At 47.2% G+C, this 23,291-nt stretch overlaps 1 protein-coding gene across 2 annotated transcripts in view; it reads right to left on the reverse strand.

The window, feature by feature from the left end:
* The window catches only part of LOC137524176 (uncharacterized), a 128,050-nt gene extending 106,619 nt beyond the window's left edge, over positions 1 to 21,431 (reverse strand). For both annotated transcript variants that reach the window (XM_068243756.1, XM_068243754.1), the window contains exons 1-2: positions 21,334 to 21,431; positions 15,065 to 15,400 (exon numbers count right to left, since the gene is read on the reverse strand). In XM_068243756.1, the coding sequence (XP_068099857.1) occupies positions 15,065 to 15,400; positions 21,334 to 21,385 (388 nt within the window). In that variant the 5' untranslated portion in view covers positions 21,386 to 21,431. The remainder of the gene's footprint in view (positions 1 to 15,064; positions 15,401 to 21,333) is intronic.
* Positions 21,432 to 23,291: the final 1,860 nt, after the last annotated feature.

Below are 23,291 nucleotides of genomic sequence, written 5' to 3' on the forward strand. Positions count from 1 at the left end.
GAGCTGTGCGTCTGAGCTGTGTGCCTGACCTGTGCGCCTGAGCTGTGCGCGACTGAGCTGTGTGCCTGTGCGCCTGAGCTGTGCACTTGAGCTGTGCTCCTGAGCTGTGCGCCTGAGCTGTGCGCCTGAGCCGTACGACTGAGCTGTGCGCCTGAGCTGTGCGCGACTGAGCTGTGTGCCTGTGCGCCTGAGCTGTGCGCGACTGAGCTGTGTGCCTGTGCGCCTGAGCTGTGCGCCTGAGCTGTGCGACTGAGCTGTGTGCCTGAGCTGTGCGACTGAGCTGTGCCCCTGAGCTGTGCGCCTGAGCTGTATGACTGAGCTGTGCTCCTGAGCTGTGCGCCTGAGCTGTGCGCCTGAGCTGTACGACTGAGCTGTGCTCCTGAGCTGTGCAGACAAAAGGAGAAAGTAAGAAAAAATAGTTGGCACTGCAGCTTAGGGACAGCTGCCGCTGGAAGAACATAGGCAGGATGCACCACCCACTCTCTTCTCCTGCTATGGTGCAGGCTGCGTGCTTAGATATATGAAGAGCAGATATTGAAGGAATGGAGAGACAGGAGGTCAATCGGCACTGCAGGTGCTTTATTCCAAAAGCAGGCACAGGTACAGTACAAAAATCGTAAAGATAAAAATAGTTCACATACCATAAGGTGGAGTGGGGTGAAGCGGTGGGTGCTGGGGGAAGGTGCCTGACAGCCGTTTCGCGCTACAATGCGCTTCAACAGAGGCGCCTGAGCTGTGAGCCTGAGCTGTACGACTGAGCTGTGCGCCTGAGCTGTGCGCCTGAGCTGTGCACCTGAGCTGTGCGACTGAGCTGTGCGACTGAGCTGTGCGCCTGAGCTGTGCGACTGAGCTGTGCGACTGAGCTGTACGCCTGAACTGTACGCCTCAACTGTGTGCCTGATCTGTGTGCCTGAACTGTACACCTGAACTGCAGGGCCGGAGCTACCATAGGAATAAATGGGCAATTGCCCCAGGGCCCCAGAGCCGGTAGGGGCCCCCAAGGTGTCCCTCCTCCATCTTAACTGTTGCTCCCCGGGGACTCTGCAGAGTCTTTGGCAGAGTAGCGTCTCATCTGTGCTGGCGGGCAGGTGAGACACTACACTGACATAGACACTGCAGATGTCCTAGGGAGCACAGTTACGTTGGGAGGTGATTGGGGGAGGGTCAGCAACCAGCTCAGGGGCCCAGAAGGGAAATTTGGCTGCAACAAAGGGCCCCTAATGACACTTTTTGGTCGGGGGTGTCTGCTGGGGGGCCCCCAGGCTAATTTTGCCCTAGGGCCCAATTATTACTTGAACCGGCCCTGCTGAACTGTACGCCTGAACTGGGGGGAAACAAATGAATGCAGATCATGGTGAGCTAGATTACCTCCTCCTAAGTGTCCTGACAAGTGTCACCATGGGCTTCATTCAATAATTTTGTCTGCTATTCAGGAGTACTTTAATGTCTAAAGCTAACTGGCTAATTATCTCTTTGACCAATGTTGCTGCAGAACGGGGGTCACGCGCATGCGCATGTGCATGTGCATGTGCATGATTGTTACAGGAAGTCAATGACTTCCTGTATTCCTTTTCTGAGAATGTTGGCTGTTACTGTCTGTAACAGCAACCGTTCTCCAAGGATGGAGGAGAGAGAGGGGATGGCGCTCAATGTAGCAAACTCACTAGGATAAATCGTGGCTCCAATGTGCTCTGCTCACAGCAAAAAACAGCGACCAATATCAAATTGGAGAAAGTAAGGAGCTGGGCACCAGTGTTGCCAACCGTCCGTCTAAGGACGGGCAGTCCATAATTAAGACATGAAATTTCCCTTGTCCGTACTGCCCGTCCTTTTGGGACAGGCGTCCGTTAAAATAACTCTCTGGCACTGCTACTATTAGAGTTGGGCCGAACCTCCGATTTTAGGTTCGCGAACCTGGTTCGCGAACTTCCGCGGAAGGTTCGGTTCGCGTTAAAGTTCGCGAACCGCAATAGACTTCAATGGGGATGCGAACTTTGAAAAAAAAAAATAATTATGCTGGCCACAAAAGTGATGGAAAAGATGTTTCAAGGGGTCTAACACCTGGAGGGGGGCATGGCGGAGTGGGATACATGCCAAAAGTCCCGGGGAAAAATCTGGATTTGACGCAAAGCAGCGTTTTAAGGGCAGAAATCACATTGAATGCTAAATGACAGGCCTAAAGTGCTTTCAAACATCTTGCATGTGTATACATCAATCAGGTAGTGTAATTAAGGTACTGCTTCACACTGACACACCAAACTCACCGTGTAACGCACCGCAAACAGCTGTGGCGGGTTCACTGAACAGGTATACAGTGGCGGGTCCACTGAACAGAACAGGTATGCAGTGGCGGGTTCACTAAACAGAACAGGTATACAGTGGCGGGTTCACTAAACAGAACAGGTATACAGTGGCGGGTTCACAGAACAGGTATGCAGTGGCAGGTTCACTGAACACAACAGGTATGCAGTGGCGGGTTCACTGAACAGGTATACAGTGGCGGGTCCACTGAACGGAACAGGTATGCAGTGGCGGGTTCACTGAACAGGTATACAGTGGCGGGTCCACTGAACAGAACAGGTATGCAGTGGCAGGTTCACTGAACAGGTATGCAGTGGTGGGTTCACAGCACAGGTATGCAGTGGTGGGTTCACTGAACAGGTATGCAGTGGTGGGTTCACAGCACAGGTATGCAGTGGTGGGTTCACAGCACAGGTATGCAGTGGTGGGTTCACAGCACAGGTATGCAGTGGTGGGTTCACAGCACAGGTATGCAGTGGTGGGTTCACAGCACAGGTATGCAGTGGTGGGTTCACAGCACAGGTATGCAGTGGTGGGTTCACAGCACAGGTATGCAGTGGTGGGTTCACAGAACAGGTATGCAGCCAGACAGGAACAAGTTAAGCCTAACTAATCTTTCCCTGAGAGACAGTCTGCAGCAGCTCGCCCTACTCTCACTAACGCAGGCAGCACACGAGTGACCGTAATGGCCGCCGCTGCCTGCCTTATATAAGGGGGGGGTGGGGCTCCAGGGGCTAGTGTAGCCTAATTGGCTACACTGGGCCTGCTGACTGTGATGTAGAGGGTCAAAGTTGACCCTCCATGTGCATTATGGGGCGAACCGAACTTCCGCAAAGGTTCGCCTGCGGGACGCGAACGCGAACCACTGAAGTTCGCATGGAATCGTTCGCAGGCGAACCGTTCGGCCCAACTCTAGCTACTATAGGCAGCCTGGTCCCCTGCGGCTGCCCTGATAAAAACTTTTTCCCTTTCCCTCCCGCCCTCCAATCAGGAGCTTCTATTTTCCCCTTCCCTCCCGCCCACCAATCAGGAGCTTCTATTTTCCCCTTCCCTCCCACCAATCAGGAGCTTCTATTTTCCCCTTCCCTCCCGCCCACCAATCAGGAGCTTTCTTTTTTTATGCTGGTGCCTTCCTCCAGCCAATGAGAGAGGCAGCCAGCCGACAGAGCTCGCCCTCCACAAACTCTGTCTACTGTAGCAGACAGTAGAGATGGGAAGTTCGGATCTTTTCAATGATCCTGATGATTCGAATCGGATCATTGAAAAGAGCCGGATCTTTGATCCGAATCTCGGATCATTTTACAAGGGAAGCATTCGGGGGGGTGAAATGACTAGCAGGGCAGGAGAAGGGGAGGGGGGTGGACACACAGAGTAGTGATGGGAATTCCGGCTCTTATCAGAGAATCGGCTCTTCTGAATCGGCTCCCATTAAAGAGCTGGCTCTTACGGCTCTCAATCGGCTCTTCATTAAATATCACTAGACACCACTCAGAATCTGAGTAAAAGCCCCGCCCCTGTCTCCATGACAACTCCAGACTGCTTCTCTGACTGGGGCAATCCCTCCTGCTACTGCTCTGCTCTGCCCCATACACTCCTACAAGCTGCGAGAGGAGGACTACATCTCCCAGCATGCCTCAGCGCCCTTTATTACAGACCAAAGCAGGGCGGCTGAGGCATCAGCTCTTTTGAAACTGAGAACCGGCTCTTGTCGTTCGCAGCAAAGAGCCGGCTCTTAGAGCCGGCTCGTTCGCCAATGACCCATCACTAACACAGAGAAGGGGAGAAGATGGACAGAGGGCAGGGAGTGGACAGAGAAGGGAGGAGGAAAGCAGAGAGCAGAAATGTTTGCACACAATACCCACATGCTGCAATCATATGCTTTACATGTATTTCACCTATATGTTCATCTGTATACCTTGAATGGAAACGTCGCACAGTGAAAGAAAGCATTCCCCAAAGCATTCCCAGAAGTAAAGTGCAGCTGTTTAGAGCGAGTGCAGGAGGATCATATTGCCCTGCAATCACATGTCAGTGACTGCAAAGTTACTGAGCTGTGCTGAGCCAAAAGCTTCCCATTTGTTCACTGTGCACAACTACGGAACAGACAGCCTATAATGAGCAGCACAGTATAGCCAGTATGTGTGCTCTACACATATCTGGCAGTGGCACCCATGTCCCCTCTCTCTCATCTACCTGTCTCCCTGCAAGGCTGGCTCCCATCCAACAGAGCGATCCATCTCAGCTCTGCTTCCAAGACCCCGCTGCCCGCTGAGGGGGCGTGTCGCTCCTGGCCCCGCCCTTTTTGCGATCCAAATCACTCATTTTGATGATTCGACTCACAAAATAGATTCGGATCAAAGATCCGAATCGTTCATGATCCGGACAACACTAGCAGACAGTAGCACAGTGGTTCCCAACCTTTTTGGAGTTGTGACACATCAAACCAAACGTTCAGATCTCCATGACACGTAGACTAAATGCATGTAATGAGAGACAGCGTTTCCCCACTAAATGCACATAAGAGACAGCGTTTCACCAGTAAATGCAGGTAATGACAGACAGCCTTTCACCAGTAAATGCACGTAATGAGAGACAGCGTTTCCCCAGTAAATGCACATAATAAAAGACCTCTTTTCACCAGTAAATGCATATAATAAGAGACAGCTTTTCACCAGTAAATTCACATAATAAGAGACAGCTTTTCACCAGTAAATTCACATAATAAGAGACAGCTTTTCACCAGTAAATGCACATAATAAGAGACAGCTTTTCACCAGTAAATGCACATAATAAGAGACAGCTTTTCACCAGTAAATGCACATAATAAGAGACAGCTTTTCACCAGTAAATGCACATAATAAGAGACAGCTTTTCACCAGTAAATTCACATAATAAGAGACAGCTTTTCACCAGTAAATGCACATAATAAGAGACAGCTTTTCACTAGTGTTGGGCGAACAGTGTTCGCCACTGTTCGGGTTCTGCAGAACATCACCCTGTTCGGGTGATGTTCGAGTTCGGCCGAACACCTGACGGTGCTCGGCCAAACCGTTCGGCCACATGGCCGAACTAAGAGCGCATGGCCGAACGTTCCCCGAACGTTCGGCTAGCGCTGTGATTGGCCGAACGGGTCACGTGGTTCGGACCCGAACGCGCTCTGATTGGCCGAACGGTCACGTGGTTCGGGTAAATAAATACCCGAACCACGTCATATCTCCGCCATTTGTCTGTGGGTTTAGCTTTGGGTAGGCAGGCAGGGTAGTTCGCGCTCCAGCCACACTAGCCAGGGTCCCCCCCAGTCATTGTGTGTCACTGCTGGGAACAGTAGTACACCGCTCGTTCAGCCACACTATATAGCATTCTGTGTACTGTTCTGTGTCTGCTGGGAATAGTGGTACACCGCTCGTTCAGCCACACTATATAGCATTCTGTGTACTGTTCTGTGTCTGCTGGGAACAGTAGTACACCGCTCGTTCAGCCACACTATATAGCATTCTGTGTACTGTTCTGTGTCTGCTGGGAATAGTGGTACACCGCTCGTTCAGCCACACTATATAGCATTCTGTGTACTGTTCTGTGTCTGCTGGGAATAGTGGTACACCGCTCGTTCAGCCACACTATATAGCATTCTGTGTACTGTTCTGTGTCTGCTGGGAACAGTAGTACACCGCTCGTTCAGCCACACTATATAGCATTCTGTGTACTGTTCTGTGTCTGCTGGGAATAGTGGTACACCGCTCGTTCAGCCACACTATATAGCATTCTGTGTACTGTTCTGTGTCTGCTGGGAACAGTAGTACACCGCTCGTTCAGCCACACTATATAGCATTCTGTGTACTGTTCTGTGTCTGCTGGGAACAGTAGTACACCGCTCGTTCAGCCACACTATATAGCATTCTGTGTACTGTTCTGTGTCTGCTGGGAATAGTGGTACACCGCTCGTTCAGCCACACTATATAGCATTCTGTGTACTGTTCTGTGTCTGCTGGGAACAGTAGTACACCGCTCGTTCAGCCACACTATATAGCATTCTGTGTACTGTTCTGTGTCTGCTGGGAATAGTGGTACACCGCTCGTTCAGCCACACTATATAGCATTCTGTGTACTGTTCTGTGTCTGCTGGGAACAGTAGTACACCGCTCGTTCAGCCACACTATATAGCATTCTGTGTACTGTTCTGTGTCTGCTGGGAACAGTAGTACACCGCTCGTTCAGCCACACTATATAGCATTCTGTGTACTGTTCTGTGTCTGCTGGGAATAGTGGTACACCGCTCGTTCAGCCACACTATATAGCATTCTGTGTACTGTTCTGTGTCTGCTGGGAATAGTGGTACAACGCTCGTTCAGCCACACTATATAGCATTCTGTGTACTGTTCTGTGTCTGCTGGGAATAGTGGTACACCGCTCGTTCAGCCACACTATATAGCATTCTGTGTACTGTTCTGTGTCTGCTGGGAACAGTAGTACACCGCTCGTTCAGCCACACTATATAGCATTCTGTGTACTGTTCTGTGTCTGCTGGGAATAGTGGTACACCGCTCGTTCAGCCACACTATATAGCATTCTGTGTACTGTTCTGTGTCTGCTGGGAACAGTTGTACACCGCTCGTTCAGCCACACTATATAGCATTCTGTGTACTGTTCTGTGTCTGCTGGGAACAGTAGTACACCGCTCGTTCAGCCACACTATATAGCATTGTGTTTACTGCCACTCATGTGTACCTTGCTCAGCCACACTATATAGCATTGTGTTTACTGCCACTCTGTGTCTGCTGGGAACAGTACTACACCGCTCGCTCAGCCACACTATATAGCACTCAAATTAAAATGAATCAATCCTGGATTGGAAACGACTACGCAACACTCCAGGACCCCAACCAAGTAACATGACCAATGAACATCTGTGATGGTTTAGCGTTGCCGGTCCCTTGTTACGGAACCTCTCATCTGTATTACATTTATGACTGCATGGCGGCAAAAAGCATTGCTATATCCGCACGCTATTTGTCCTCATGCAAGGCCTGGGATGTTGTGTCTCAAAAAGTGTGGCCTTCTCCTCCTGCGCCTCCTCCTGTTCCATCACGTGTGCTGCTGCTGGGTTAGCGTTTCCAGTCCCTGTTTATTGAACCTCTCATCTGTATTACATTTATGACTGCATGGCGGCAAAAAGCATTGCTATATCCGCACGCTATTTGTCCTCATGCAAGGCCTGGGTTGTTGTGTCTCAAAAAGCGTGGCCTTCTCCTCCTGCGCCTCCTCCTGTTCCATCACGTGTGCTGCTGCTGCTGCTGGGTTAGCGTTACCGGTCCCTGTTTATTGAACCTCTTATCTTTATTACATTTATGACTGCATGGCGGTAAAAAGCATGCTATCCGCACGCTTCTTGTCCTCATGCAAGGCCTGGGTTGTTGTGTCTCAAAAAGCGTGGCCTTCTCCTCCTGCGCCTCCTCCTGTTCCATCACGTGTGCTGCTGCTGCTGCTGGGTTAGTGTTACCGGTCCCTGTTTATTGAACCTCTTATCTTTATTACATTTATGACTGCATGGCGGTAAAAAGCATGCTATCCGCACGCTTCTTGTCCTCATGCAAGGCCTGGGTTGTTGTGTCTCAAAAAGCGTGGCCTTCTCCTCCTGCGCCTCCTCCTGTTCCATCACGTGTGCTGCTGCTGCTGCTGGGTTAGCGTTACCGGTCCCTGTTTATTGAACCTCTTATCTTTATTACATTTATGACTGCCTGGCGGTAAAAACCATGTTACCTGTGCAAAGAAACATGACATTTTCAGGATTTAAAAGACAATTTTTCCTTTGAAACTTTACAATCAATTTTCTCAAAAACTATAAGCTCTTTTTGCTAAATTTTTTTTTCCTCTTGTACCCACTCCCAAGGTGCACATACCCTGTAAATTTGGGGTATGTAGCATGTAAGGAGGCTTTACAAAGCACAAAAGTTCGGGTCCCCATTGACTTCCATTATGTTCGGAGTTCGGGTCGAACACCCGAACATCGCGGCCATGTTCGGCCTGTTCGGCCCGAACCCGAACATCTAGATGTTCGCCCAACACTACTTTTCACCAGTAAATTCACATAAGAGACAGCTTTTCACCAGTAAATGCACATAATAAGAGACAGCTTTTCACCAGTAAATGCACATAATGACAAACAGCCAGTTGTCCCCAGTATATGTAGCCAGGGATATATGTGCCCAGTATATGTAGCCAGGGATATATGTGCCCAGTATATGTAGCCAGGGGTATATGTGCCCAGGATATGTAGGCAGGGGTATATGTGCCCAGGATATGTAGCCAGGGGTATATGTGCCCAGGATATGTAGGCAGGGGTATATGTGCCCAGGATATGTAGGCAGGGGTATATGTCCCCAGTATATGTAGGCAGGGGTATATGTGCCCAGGATATGTAGCCAGGGGTATATGTGCCCAGGATATGTAGGCAGGGGTATATGTGCCCAGGATATGTAGGCTGTTGTATATGTCCCCAGTATATGTAGGCAGGGGCATATGTCCCCAGTATATGTAGGCAGGGGCATATGTCCCCAGTAATTGTAGGCAGGGGCATATGTCCCCAGTATATGTAGGCAAGGGTATATGTCCCCAGTATATGTAGGCAGGGGTATATGTCCCCAGTATATGTAGGCAGGGGTATATGTCCCCAGTATATGTAGGCAGGGGTATATGTCCCCAGTATATGTAGGCAGGTGTATATGTCCCCAGTATATGTAGGCAGGTGTATATGTCCCCGGTATATGTCCCCAGTATATGTAGCCAGAGGTATATGTCCCCAGTATATGTAGCCAGGGGTATATGTCCCCAGTATATGTAGCCAGGGGTATATGTCCCCAGTATATGTAGCCAGGGGTATATGTCCCCAGTATATGTAGCCAGGGGTATATGTGCCTAGTATATGTAGTATATGTAGACAGGGGTATATGTCCCCAGTATATGTAGGCAGGGGTATATGTCCCCAGTATATGTAGGCAGGGGTATATGTCCCCAGTATATGTAGGCAGGGGTATATGTCCCCAGTGTATGTAGGCAGGTGTATATGTCCCCAGTATAAGTAGGCAGGTGTATATGTCCCCAGTATATGTAGGCAGGTGTATATGTTCCCAGTATATGTAGCCAGAGGTATATGTCCCCAGTATATGTAGCCAGGGGTATATGTCCCCAGTATATGTAGGCAGGTGTATATGTCCACAGTATATGTAGGCAGGTGTATATGTCCCCGGTATATGTCCCCAGTATATGTAGCCAGAGGTATATGTCCCCAGTATATGTAGCCAGGGGTATATGTCCCCAGTATATGTAGGCAGGTGTATATGTCCCCAGTATATGTAGGCAGATGTATATGTCCCCAGTATATGTAGGCAGGTGTATATGTCCCCAGTATATGTAGCCAGAGGTATATGTCCCCAGTATATGTAGCCAGGGGTATATGTCCCCAGTATATGTAGGCAGGTGTATATGTCCACAGTATATGTAGGCAGGTGTATATGTCCCCGGTATATGTAGTCAGGGGTATATGTAGCCAGGGATATATGTGCCCAGAATATGTAGCCAGGTGCCCCCCCAGGAGGAGAGAGCGAGGGAAGGAGAGCGGCACCTCAGGGTGCTCTCGCTCTCTCCTCCGGAACGAAGTGCGGTGACTGGCAGAGGGGCGGAACTTACCTTCCGTGTCTCTGTCCCGTCTGGTCTCGTCGCCGGCGCGGGATGATTTGCCGCTACTCTGGCCTGATCCAGACCAGAGCAGCGGCTGCAGAGCCAGAACTTCCGGCCGGCGCATGGAGCGACACGGAAGGTAAGTCCCGCCCACTGCCAAGTGCCGCCAGCCCGCCACAGTTAGTATCGGAGGGGAGAGTGAGGGAGGCAGAGCACCCTAAGGTGAGAGAAGGGGGGGAGATGGCCCCCTTCTCCGCCGCTGCCCACAGTTCTTCTCCCTCCACTGCGCTGCTCCCCTCCGAGAGCCGCGACACATACCCAAAGCTGCCGCGACACATGTATGGGTCGCGGCACATGGGTTGGGAACCACTGCAGTAGCACGACAGCTCAGGAGAAAGAACTGCTCACAGCCGTGTTCTTTAGATCTCAGCCAGCCTGGTATAAATTAGTGTAATTCCTGTGAGATTGTGTCGTCTGCTCCGGGGGTATATGACCTCTGCAGCCAGGAGCAGATGACACAGAATCCCTCTCCTTACTGTGTGTGTGTAGAGATGAGCGTAATGACCTAATTACGAATTCGCGAAATTTCGCGTAATTAGTGTAATTACGATTATGGCCGTAAGTACATAATCGTAATGAAGAAGGATTTCGCGAAATTTCGCGTAAGCGTAATTTTCGCGTAATTTTCGCATTACAATGGGTATTTGTTCATGCCGTAATTTCGCATTAAATGCTACCGTAATTTCGCGTTAATCCGTAACGCTCCGTATAATATAAAAAAGCCGCCGACTTTAAGGGTTAATAGCAAAGCCCCCTTAAATGCTAAGAGCCTCAAATTTGGAGAATATATTAAGGAGATCAGGAGGAATAAGAGGAAAAACTTTTTTTTCAAAAAGACCTTATAGTTTTTGAGAAAATCGATGTTAAAGTTTCAAAGTAAAAATGTATACATTTAAAAACCTGCCGACTTTAACGGTTAATAGCAAAGCCTGCTTAAAGTTTAGGAACACCAAATTCCCAGGGTATATTAAGGGGATCAGTGGGAATAAGAGGAAAAAATTTTTTTCAAAAAGACCTTATAGTTTTTGAGAAAATCGATTTTTAAGTTTCAAGGGCAAAAATGTCTTTTAAATGCGGAAAATGTCAGTTTTTTTTGCACAGGTAACAATAGTGTATTATTTTCATAGATTCCCCCAAGTGGGAAGAGTTTTACTTACTTCGTTCTGAGTGTGGGAAGTATAAAAAAAAAACGACGTGGGGTCCCCCCTCCCAGACTTCTTTAACCCCTTGTCCCCCATGCAGGCTGGGATAGCCAGAATGCGGAGCACCGGCCGCGTGGGGCTCCGCACCCTGACTATACCAGCCCGCATGGTCCATGGATTGGGGGGTCTCGGAAGGGGAGGGGCAGCCAAGCTTTCCCCTCCCCCTCCGAGCCCTTGTCCAATCCAAGGACAAGGGGCTCTTCTCCACCTCCGATGGGCGGTGGAGGTGGAGGCCGCGATTTCCTGGGTGGGGGGTTCATGGTGGAATCTGGGAGTCCCCTTTAAAAAGGGGTCCCCCAGATGCCCACCCCCCCTCCCAGGAGAAATGAGTATAGAGGTACTTGTACCCCTTACCCATTTCCTTTAAGAGTTAAAAGTAAATAAACACACAAACACATAGAAAAAGTATTTTAATTGAACAAAAAACATAACCACGAAAAAAGTCCTTTAATATTCTTAATTAACCATTAATACTTACCTGTCCCTTTAAATAAATGATCCCACGCAATATCCTCGGAAATGTTCTATCAGTTACAATGTAACAAAGTTATTACAATGTAACAACTTTGTTACATTGTAACTACGCTGCACCCGACGTCACTCGCCGCTCACCCGCCGCACGGACCCGACAGAGCTCTGAGCTATATAGCTCAGAGCTCTCTAAGCATCTTTGTATTTGGGCTCCAAGGAGCCCCATTGGTCCTTAGCAGACCAATGGGGTTCCTTCTGATTTGAAGGAACCCCATTGGTCTGCTAAGGACCAATGGGGCTCCTTGGAGCCAAAATACAAAGATGCTTCTCAGAGCTCTGAGCTATATAGCTCAGAGCTCTGTCGGGTCCGTGCAGGACGCTAAGTCCCCGCCGGCTCCCGCTGTCCTCCCCGCCTCTCCCACATGTCACCCACATGTCACCCACATGTGGGTGACATGTGGGTGACAGATGTGGGCGGGGTGGACAGCGGGAGCCGGCGGGGACTTAGCGTCCTGCAAGGACGCGTAAGTGTATGCGGTGGCTGAGCGGCGAGTGACGTTGGGTGCGGCGTAGTTACAATGTAACAAAGTTGTTACATTGTAATAACTTTGTTACATTGTAACTGATAGAACATTTCCGAGGATATTGCGTGGGATCATTTATTTAAAGGGACAGGTAAGTATTAATGGTTAATTAAGAATATTAAAGGACTTTTTTCGTGGTTATGTTTTTTGTTCAATTAAAATACTTTTTCTATGTGTTTGTGTGTTTATTTACTTTTAACTCTTAAAGGAAATGGGTAAGGGGTACAAGTACCTCTATACTCATTTCTCCTGGGAGGGGGGGTGGGCATCTGGGGGACCCCTTTTTAAAGGGGACTCCCAGATTCCACCATGAACCCCCCACCCAGGAAATCGCGGCCTCCACCTCCACCGCCCATCGGAGGTGGAGAAGAGCCCCTTGTCCTTGGATTGGACAAGGGCTCGGAGGGGGAGGGGAAAGCTTGGCTGCCCCTCCCCTTCCGAGACCCCCCAATCCATGGACCATGCGGGCTGGTATAGTCAGGGTGCGGAGCCCCACGCGGCCGGTGCTCCGCATTCTGGCTATCCCAGCCTGCATGGGGGACAAGGGGTTAAAGAGGTCTGGGAGGGGGGACCCCACGTCGGTTTTTTTTTATATTTCCCACACTCAGAACGAAGTAAGTAAAACTCTTCCCACTTGGGGGAATCTATGAAAATAATACACTATTGTTACCTGTGCAAAAAAAACTGACATTTTCCGCATTTAAAAGACATTTTTGCCCTTGAAACTTAAAAATCGATTTTCTCAAAAACTATAAGGTCTTTTTGAAAAAAAAAATTTTCCTCTTATTCCCACTGATCCCCTTAATATACCCTAGGAATTTGGTGTTCCTAAACTTTAAGCAGGCTTTGCTATTAACCGTTAAAGTCGGCGGGTTTTTAAATGTATACATTTTTACTTTGAAACTTTAACATCGATTTTCTCAAAAACTATAAGGTCTTTTTGAAAAAAAAATTTTTCCTCTTATTCCTCCTGATCTCCTTAATATATTCTCCAAATTTGAGGCTCTTAGCATTTAAGGGGGCTTTGCTATTAACCCTTAAAGTCGGCGGCTTTTTTATATTATACGGAGCGTTACGGTTTAATGCGAAATTACGGTAGCGTTTAATGCGAAATTACGGCATGACCGAAACGTGAAATTTCGCGTTGAAAATTACGCTTACGGTATTTTCAATTACGATTTTAATGGCAATTTCGCTACGCTAATTTCGCATCGTAATCGCAAATTTCGCATGCGTAATTATAGTAATGCGAAATTACGAAAATTTCGGCTCAACTCTATGTGTGTGACATAATGCAGAGCCCTGACAAGCAAGGCAGGGCTGCATGTCTCACACAATGCTAATAATGGATGAAAATCTGCCCTAAAGTTATGCTGTGCAACTTAGTGTACTATTGTAGTCTAGTATTGCACACAACTTTTGTTTTATTGTGAGGTGCATGTATTTTCTATTATAGTTTCATAAAGGAGATACATAAATTATATCAGCCATTTCTCAGTGAATTATATAATAGGAAATAAATGTACCTTACAATAAAACCTTACTGCACCACCAAGGCAAGATTTGGACATATGAAAAATGCCATAATAATCTACCCCTCTGAGGTAGATGGCTGACCAGGGTTGCCAAGCATCCATATTTAGAAGCACTGTCTATCCAAATGCTCCCCAAAATCACTTGTCTGTTCTTACCCGTCCCGTAGTGTGTGCTCCTGCTGTCCAGTGCGCTTTCAGACTGCTATCCTATGCGCATGCGCTTGGCATACGTGCTTCGCTGTCCTAGGTTGTTATTTGTGGGTGGTGGAACATTGTCTAATTACTTTTAGGGTCACTTTACCTGTGTTTTAGGAGAGAACTTGGGTCCACTGTATTTGTGTTACTCTGTTACATAACAGTTAGCTCAGCCCACATCCTGTCGTGGCCACACCATTTTTTTGCCACGGCGCCGCACTCCTATTCTGGTCCAACCCCCCAGTCAAACGTGAAAAACCCAATGTGGCCCTTGAGTCAAAAGTTGGCCCACCCCTGGATTAGAGTAGACTGTGAGCTCCTCTGAGGACAGTCAGTGGCATGATAATTTACTCTGTGAATTGCTACCGCAGATTTAAGTGCTATTTAAATACCTAAAATTATGGTAGGACATTATACTATAACAGGATTAAATTGTGAGCTCCTCTGAGGATTGAGTGACATGACTATGTACCCTGTAAAGAGCTGCAGAAGATGTCATTGCTTTATACAGGGCTGTGGAGTTGGTACAAAAGTCATCCAACTCCGATGCCTTTTATGAAACCACCGACTCCAGGTACCCAAATATTGCTCTGACTCCTCGACTCTGACTCCACAGCCCTGGCTATATAAATATTTAAAATAATAATAATGGCCAGAGCTTAGAGCCACCCACAACTCTACTTAAAAGTGCGCTTTTAACTCCGCCCCAACTCCGCCCCCTGTCCGTCCAAAATTTGGAGTGTCCTGCTTTTTGGGGCCTTTTGTCCGTCAAAAATTGGAAAATAGGTTGGCAACCCTGCTGGGCACCTGAGGATTGCTGCTTACGTGTTTAATCAGCAATCAGCAGGCCAGGGTGAGGAGTGGCCTGACAGCCGTTTCTCATCAGATGGTGCGGGTCATACCCGTGAAACGGCTGTCAGGCTGCCCCTCACACCATTGTGCTTGTATTGATATATATTTTGGGTTTCACAGGTAAGCAGCAATCCTCCGGTGCTCTGCTCCTTTCTTTCTTCATTTTGATGTAAAATGAGAAGAGCTGTACCTTGAACGTCCACTCTGATTTCTTTCTCCACTCTGAGAGGACTATGCGTCACGGCACAGGTGTAGACTCCACCGTCTGATACAGATAGGTTGGATATTATCAGACTAGCATTGCCATTTAATGCTTCTTCTTTGTTCAGAGAATATTTGTGATTGGTTGCTGTCAGAGCTGCTGTCTCATCATAGCTTAAAATGTAGTTTCTTTCAAAATACCAAAACACAGCAAAATATTTTGAATCCACGGGGAACGTATCCTCTGTGAAGGAGCAGGGAATGTAAGCCTGAGATCCCAGCCTGGCTATATGCTCTGAAGGTGCGACCATCTCCAGAGCTGTCCCTGTAAAACATGAAGATAGTTCATAGGTATTATTACATCACAACCACAACTCAATCTATTGTCAATAACAAATGATAGAAACAATCACACATAAAATGAAAGTGGACCTGTCACAACCAGTGGTCATACCCAGTTTCCCAGCCTCACCCAGCACATAGACGTTCCAGCATTAAGAATGAGGACCACAATATATGTCCATCCATCTGGATACACCTTACCATCACTCGTTATCCTTCACCATGCCTGATAGCAGGCTTTACGATACATACTTTATACTGCTCTCCTGACCACACAATTACTGACAGATTCATGTTGATCAAAATTAGCGATGTAATTAGATGGTTTGTGGAAGGAGATATCTTGAGCATCTGTAAGGATTTGTTTATTGTCTTTTATGAAACTAAGGTTTACTCTTCATCATCATGTATGTCGAACCGCAATTTAATGGCCCTGAATAAGCCCCTTTTTAAAAGCCACGAAACATGTGTCAGGCTGCACATTGTACATAATTACTAACGTGACGTGTGGACGTTTTAATACCAATGTTGACATACTGTCTATTTTCAATATATAATAAAATGTTTTATGTTTTACTTATGCTCAGAAGAGATTTACTGGCCAATGAAACCCTACTGACGTTTTGTTCTGTGATTGAATTGTACCACAATATATGTGCCAGAAAGCTGTCAGGATCATAGCCAACCATTGGCGACACACATACAAGTATATCATTTGCCACAACAGAATTAGATTAAACTGGAGGTGTGGCATGTAAGCTAGGTATCAGCCCTGATGAAGATAGAGATAGCTATTGAAATGCATTGGCTGCAGCAAATGGTTAGCAAATCAAACCATGCTATTGGCCCTGATATAGTGACTGACATCTCTTCAGAGGAGCCATGCCAGATGAGAAGATTAGCTAGTGTGTCCTCTGACAGATGCATTACCCCTCCCTGTCACCCAGCGACCACTCACTGGCTGGGATGGGTGATAGCCTAAGTGCCTCTAAGAAAAGGAAATACTATGGGTGTAAAAGAATACATATAAGAAAAAAAGAACCACAATTACCAAAATAACAGAGCTGCCTTACACATGTAGTGACTAGGGATGACCACAAAAATGCAAATTCTTCCGAGTTGATGCACATTTATGCAAATTTTTATGCAAATGTATGCAGCTTGAAAATGGACCAATCAGTTTAAAACAGGGTTTAAATAGAATGGTCCATTTTTAAACTACAGACATTTGCATAAAAAATTGCATAATTTCAGAAGTATTTGCATCTCATTGATTATCCCTAGTAGTGACTCAGATAAGAGCTCTCCTCTGAAGAAGCCCTCTTTCTTAGGGCAAAACATGTTAGGTTTTCATGGTTTATGTTTGCACTTGTTCTGATCCCTCACTAGGACTGTCCAGTGGACCAGTGTGACTACTCCTAGCTGGCCTTACTCACAGGGGCGTAACAATAGACCCTGCAAGGGATGCAGCTGCAGGGGGGCCCATAAGCCACAGGTGGCCCCATCCAGAGAGACTGACAACTAAGGGCAAGTAGAGAAAAAACGTTCTGCTCTCTGCACCATTGTTCTAATGACTGCATCTGCTTAGCCACTGATAACGAATCATCCAAAGTTTTGTAGAAAAAGATTTGTAGACAGTCCTTATTCAGTGTGCAGGGGGAGGGGGCCCCATCCAAAGTTTTGCAGAGGGGCCCAGTAATTTCTAGTTACGCCCCTGCTTACTAATGTAGGTGCCAGGGGCGATCAGCTATCGTATTTTGTGTACATTGAGGTCATGACAGGGTTATATCAGCCTGATTAGGCATTCCCACCCAGACTTAGACACATGCATGTGTAGATAGATAGATTGTCATACCCAGTATCCGCAGCATAGTTATTTACGTGTTGTGACTGTTAGGGCTGGTTCACACTGGGCACTTCGGTGGTCTTTTGCTGACCGCCAGCAATCAGCAAAATGCTGTTTTTTTCACTGCACAGGAAAGTCATTTTGGAGTGATTGGGTTTTGTGATTCTAGAACAATAAAATGTAATCGCTCTAAAAATGCTGCACGCACCAAGTTTGAGATTTCAGCAAATCACTAATCACTGGCAGTCACGACAGTGTGAACACTACCATTGACTTGCATTAGCAGCAGCACTTTGCTGATTGCCGGTGAATGATCAGCAAATCGCTGCCAAAGTGCCTAGTGTGAACTAGCCTTACTGTTTTGACCCATTGTGGCCTTTTTGCTTTTATACAATAAAATATATAATCTTGATATTCCTCACGCTGCTTGCTTTGGACAGGACCCATCTAATCTCCTGTTCTCTGTCTCCTTCATATTCCACTGGCTCCCTACGCCGAATAGCCAGGAGGAAGTCCCCGTGGCTGTGCCAAGCGATGCAGAATCACTCATCACCGCTTTGGGAAACACCCAGGAGGCAATGGCATAGCAATAGAGGATGAAGAGTTTGTGACCACACCGGGGCCACTTGACTGGAGGGGTGCACTAGTGCCCTCCTTCATCCATCTTATTAGCTTTTTATTGGTGCTATGCTGGCGATTGTTATATAGCGCCGACATCTTCCGCAGCACTATACAGAGTATATTGTCTTGTCACTAACTGTCCCTCAGAGGGGCTCACAATCCAATCCCTACCATAGCCATATGCATGGCCGGTTCTAGACTTTTTGCCGCCTGAAGCAAACTTGTGAGATGTCGCCCCCCCCCCCTCCCGTATAATAACCCCCCAGAATAGGTAGGCTGGAAGGGGTAGCAGGCAGGAAGGGGGGCAGAAGGCACAGTGGCAAGGAGGTGGGTCGGACCCCCCCCCCCCTCACCGGGGTCTCCCGCTCTGCGCTCCCCCTCCAGCTATTAAGCGCAGCAGCGTAGTATGATCAGGCAGCGGGCGGGCATGACTCCCCTCTTCCGCGTTCCAGCGTGCGTTCCACTCTCGTCATTTCCTGCAATGTCGTTCACTTACAGTACAGTGGGCGGAGGAAACTGGAGTGCCTGGGAGACATCCACTCAGACACGGGGAGAACACATAAACACAATGCAGATAGTGCCCTGTTCCCTTTCACCAATAAGTACTGCTGCTGAATGTGCCGAGGGTGCGCACAGGAGTGTGCCTGCTCGGGCACAGCTGTGAAATAGCACAAAATCATATATCTATGTCCTCCTGGCTTTGATGAAGTCACAGAGGACGTAGATATACTGTAGTGGTGGGATAAGTGGTTTAATATTTAGATGAGATTACAGCAGGTTCACAGCTGTTAGCTTTGTGCTTCCTAATGCCAGGCAAATCTATGCAATAGGCAAATCCGATCGATAGTTCATGAAAAGTTCAATCATAATATGGAGTGTAAATGCCTTAGTTTCAACACATTCTCATCAGATTCAGGTTGAATAAATAAAATACTAGATTCAAAATAAACATTGAAACTATCATGTGGTTATATGGCTCTCATTATACTAGTGAATGAGCTTGAAGGCACAACAAGATAAGCAGGCTTTTATTACCTGAAACTATCAGTTGTGACCTTTCCAAGTGGAAACCTACTAGAGACTGACTCTGGCAACTCCCCTTTTCAGAGACCTGCCAAGATAGACTTTACTCAATCAACTACCATTGTAATTTACACTGTAGCCTGTTATGGGATACCTTCCTCTTAAACTCTCCCATCCCCTCTTCATAGGGCAGAACAGGCTGCTCAACAGGGAGCCCAGCAGCGCATCTGTACAGTGATTAGGAATAAACTGTCACCCAAAGCAATCATGAAAGATCTGGCAGCATTAACCCTTTCCAATTCTATTTTCTGATCACCCACATCCCTCTCAGAACTTCATTTTTTCCGGTGTGTTTTTTGAAGGGGTACATGGGTGATCGGGATGTGTGCTGGCAGCAGGGATCTGGGGGGTTTGTACCTCCGCAAACTAGAGCGAGGAGGTGAACAGGTATAAATGGTTGGGGCGAGGCTATCCCCAGCTTGCACTCTGTAGCTCCGTCCCATTGCAAGCACACCAGTGTAAAGGTGGTCATACACTGATAGATTTTCAGCAGTCAGATTCGACCCATCAGATAGATTTTTGTCAGATGTCTGTCAAGTTGAATCTGATGTGTGCCACACACTAGGAACAGATCAATAGATTTCAGGATGAAATCCATTAGAAATCTATCTATATGCATTATTGGACCATTAGATACAATACAATACAATACAATAACATTTGTAAAGCGCTTTTCTCCCATAGGACTCAAAGCGCATAGAGCAGCTTGAGAGAGCTGCAGCCCAGCTTGGGCGCGCTCAGTATCAGTAGATCCAATGCAACTCTATGGTATGGGCCATTGATCTGCTGCCAGCAGCAGATCAACCTAGATTTCCCATCCTGTCAGATAGATCAAATCGAACGAAATCGACTGCAAAATGATCGATAGATAGATTTGATAGAATCGATTTTCGATCAATTCCATAGAATCGATCGATTGATTGATGGCTGAAATCGACCAGTGTATGGTCCCCTTAAAGAGACTCTGTAACAAAATTTTGAGCCTTATTTCTTCTATCCTATAAGTTCCTATGCCTGTTCTAATGTGGTCTGTCTTACTGCAGCCTTACCTAGTTGCACTGTCTCTGTAATAAATCTTATCTTCTTTCCACCATCGGCTCTGTCGGGCTCAGGTTGGAATGTGTGGAATGTGCAGCACTGCTTGTGATAGGCAGAAGCTTTACACACCCTCTCCAAGCTCTGCATGAGTCACACAGTAAGCTGTTCTCAGCGTATCACACTCTGGTTAGATTACATGTCTTTTGTTTGTAAACACTGCATAAAACTGGCAATTACAAGCCAGGATTGCAACAGGGAGTGGCAGAAACAGCACAGAGGGGCCCAGAACATAATGAAGAGAATGGTATGCTTTTTATTGTAAGAATTTTAGAGTACAGATTCTCTTTAAGTTTGTTATTGCACATCGCTGCATGGTGCTGGAGAGGATCAAAATGTCAAACTTTGACTGGCACTGTGATCCACATAGGGATGATGCAGTGGTGGACAAGATCCAGCAGCGGCGCCCCTAGTACCTTGCCCGAATGCACACACGTAATATTTATATTGCATGTTGCAGTGGTGGGGGCTGGAGTCGGCAGCGTTCAAAATCCAACACTTTGATCTGGAGGGACCAGGGCCAGATTTACCATAGGGCACTGTAGGCATGTGCCTACGGGCGCCTGATAATGGAAATGCGGCTCACTCCCCTCCCCTAGTGCCACCCTCCCTGCTTCCCTATCCAGAGTCCTGATGAGAGTGTACATGAGAGGTTACTCACCTGGCTTGCAGAATTCCACTGATGAGATCTCCCTTCAGTCGGATGTAAACTGGCGCATTTTGTAAACTTAAGTCATCACAAGCGCAGTTTGAAAACGTTAATAATCTCCAGGCGCCGTTTTAAAACATTAATCATCTCCGGCGCCCTTTTTTCCTGTTCGTCGCCCATCAAACGATATTTATAATAGGAGTGAATGGCGACGCCCTTTTTGTCCACTTGCCTCATGCGCCCAAATTTCCTGTCACCCCTGTAGCTACCTATGATGGGCAAGGGAAGTAAGGGAGAAGTGACAGCTGGGACAGCCAGCACACTTGCAGTGCAGTTTGCTGGAGGTTTGTAGGTTCATGGAGGGCGGAGTCTAGGGTGTCAGGACATCTGTGCCTATAGGCTCCTGTGAGGTAAACATGAGCCTGGTTAATCCCAAGTGTTGACATAACCTTACATTTAAAAATAACTACAGAATAAGCTCTCTTCATCCTGTGCTCCGTGTACCTTATAGAGGGAGAAGGAGGGAGAGAACAGAGGGTGAAGACCTGGGAGACTGTCTAGATGTGAAAGTCTCTTATCTGTTAGTAAAAGCACAGCTAGCAATCTATATAATCATACTGACCTGTGTGGCAGAGAAGCAGGAGCAGCAGGAGGGGGGTCTTCCTGCAATCCATAATCACAGTGGTTGGCTTGTGGGAGAGGCAGCCAGCATGACTCCTCTATCGCTGCACTCTGACCATCAGGGGGAAAGGTACAACCTGTTTGTACAGATAAAGAATACAGGAATGTCTTTACTGTTTACAAAGGTGTGTGCTCTTCATTCAAAACTTTTACTTTCACATTCCTACAGTACGTTTGCAAAACAGAAATGTACCTGCTTAAAAAAGAAGGTATTTGCGATTATTCAGGTTGGAGTGAGCTTTGAGGTGTCCCACAATGCAACACTGCTGAATAGGCAAATCATCCCTTTGTTGTTCCTGATAGCCAAAGATGGACAAATGGAAAATGTAATGGCGCACAGAAAATTCCAGGTCCTTGACCCTGCCATAAATCCATTTATCTGTAAATTTGTGTATATAGAGGGTGATAAGTGCAATATTTCTCTTTCTGTAGTTGTATTAGATTTAGCGGTGGGCCAAAATGTTGCATATGCGGGAATCACTGTGCCCCCCCTGATCCCCATCTCTAGTAGTGATGTAAATTAGCGACTTGTGCGGTAAATGCCTCAGGAAATGTAAAAAAATTCACAAAGATAGATGCATTCGGTAAACCGGGCAAAAGTGTTTGATATTTTGCTCCATCTCTGACCAGCCGATAACTCACTCTCTCCATGCTCTCTCCATTCGGTAATATTGCCAGGCAGCCAATAGGGAGATCCACACAGCCCAACTTTTCAAGCTGACTGGGTCCAACACCCTGCAAGGCGGGACTTCATTGTAGCAGAGCAGGGGAAAGAGACTTTTTATGAGGCTTTTCTGCATCCCTTTAGATGTGAAAATCTGTATTCTGGCATGCAGAAGAGCTCCCCCTGGTGGCTGCAGCACATCTAAAGGGATGTCCGAGATGCACCGGACAGAAAACCTCCAAGTGATACACGCAGCTCCCTGCCTCTCAGCTGACCTACTACAAGGCTGGTAAGTGACAGTTACCGAGCAGGGATTAGTGAATTGAGGCATGTTTGTTCGGTAAATTACTGAACTTCTACCTCATGCGGAAAAGCTTTAGTAAAGTTGGAAAAATAAAGTGTAAAATACTGAATGAGGTATTTTACCGAACAAATTGATTTTACTGAACTGCCTTTAGGCTGCTTTCACAGTGGGACGTTACAGGCGCACGTTAGAGCAGCCTGTAACGCAGCCCAACTCACAGTAATGTAAAATCAATGGGTTGTTCACAGTGCCCACGTTGCGTTACATTGTAACGCTGCACGTTATTTAAAAGTGCAGCATGCTGTGCATTCTGTTTGCACATGCTCAGTATTGTTTTTTTTTGTTGTTTTTTTGAGGAGGGAAGGAGGAGGGGAGAGTCCGCTATTGTTAGCCACATGGCTAATTAATATTCACTGCACTGCCGTGTAGTGATGGGAAGTTCGGCTCGATTTATTGAATCGATTCATTGAAAAGAGCCGGATTTCCAATCTCTACTGTTCAGAATCGATTCATTGAAAAGAGCCGGACTTCCGATCACTAGGTTCAGCCCTGCTGCTCTGAATCGATTCTGAACAGTAGAGATAGGAAGTCAGGCTCTTTTCAATGAATTGATTCATTGAAAAGAGCCGGACTTCTCATCACTTCTGCTGTGTTTGCTTCCTGGAGCGGCCGCTGATTGGCTGGCGGGACCACGTGATGCGGAGTGTTCCGATCACGTGATCCCCGCAAGGTATGAGACAAAAAAGGCGCACCAACAGCCGCACAACGTGGCTCACTCTGGCGTCCACCTCCAACACCACCAGGCGTTGCGTTAGGGGTACGTTATGCGACCATAACGTCCCCTAAAACGCAACGTCCTGGTGGGAAAGAGGCCTTAGTGAATTGAGGCCAATGAGCCGAAAAGGAAAGCCCCATTTATAGGGTATGTTAG

The sequence above is a fragment of the Hyperolius riggenbachi genome, chromosome 7 (genome assembly GCF_040937935.1).
Source record: "Hyperolius riggenbachi isolate aHypRig1 chromosome 7, aHypRig1.pri, whole genome shotgun sequence".
Lineage (NCBI taxonomy): Eukaryota > Metazoa > Chordata > Amphibia > Anura > Hyperoliidae > Hyperolius > Hyperolius riggenbachi.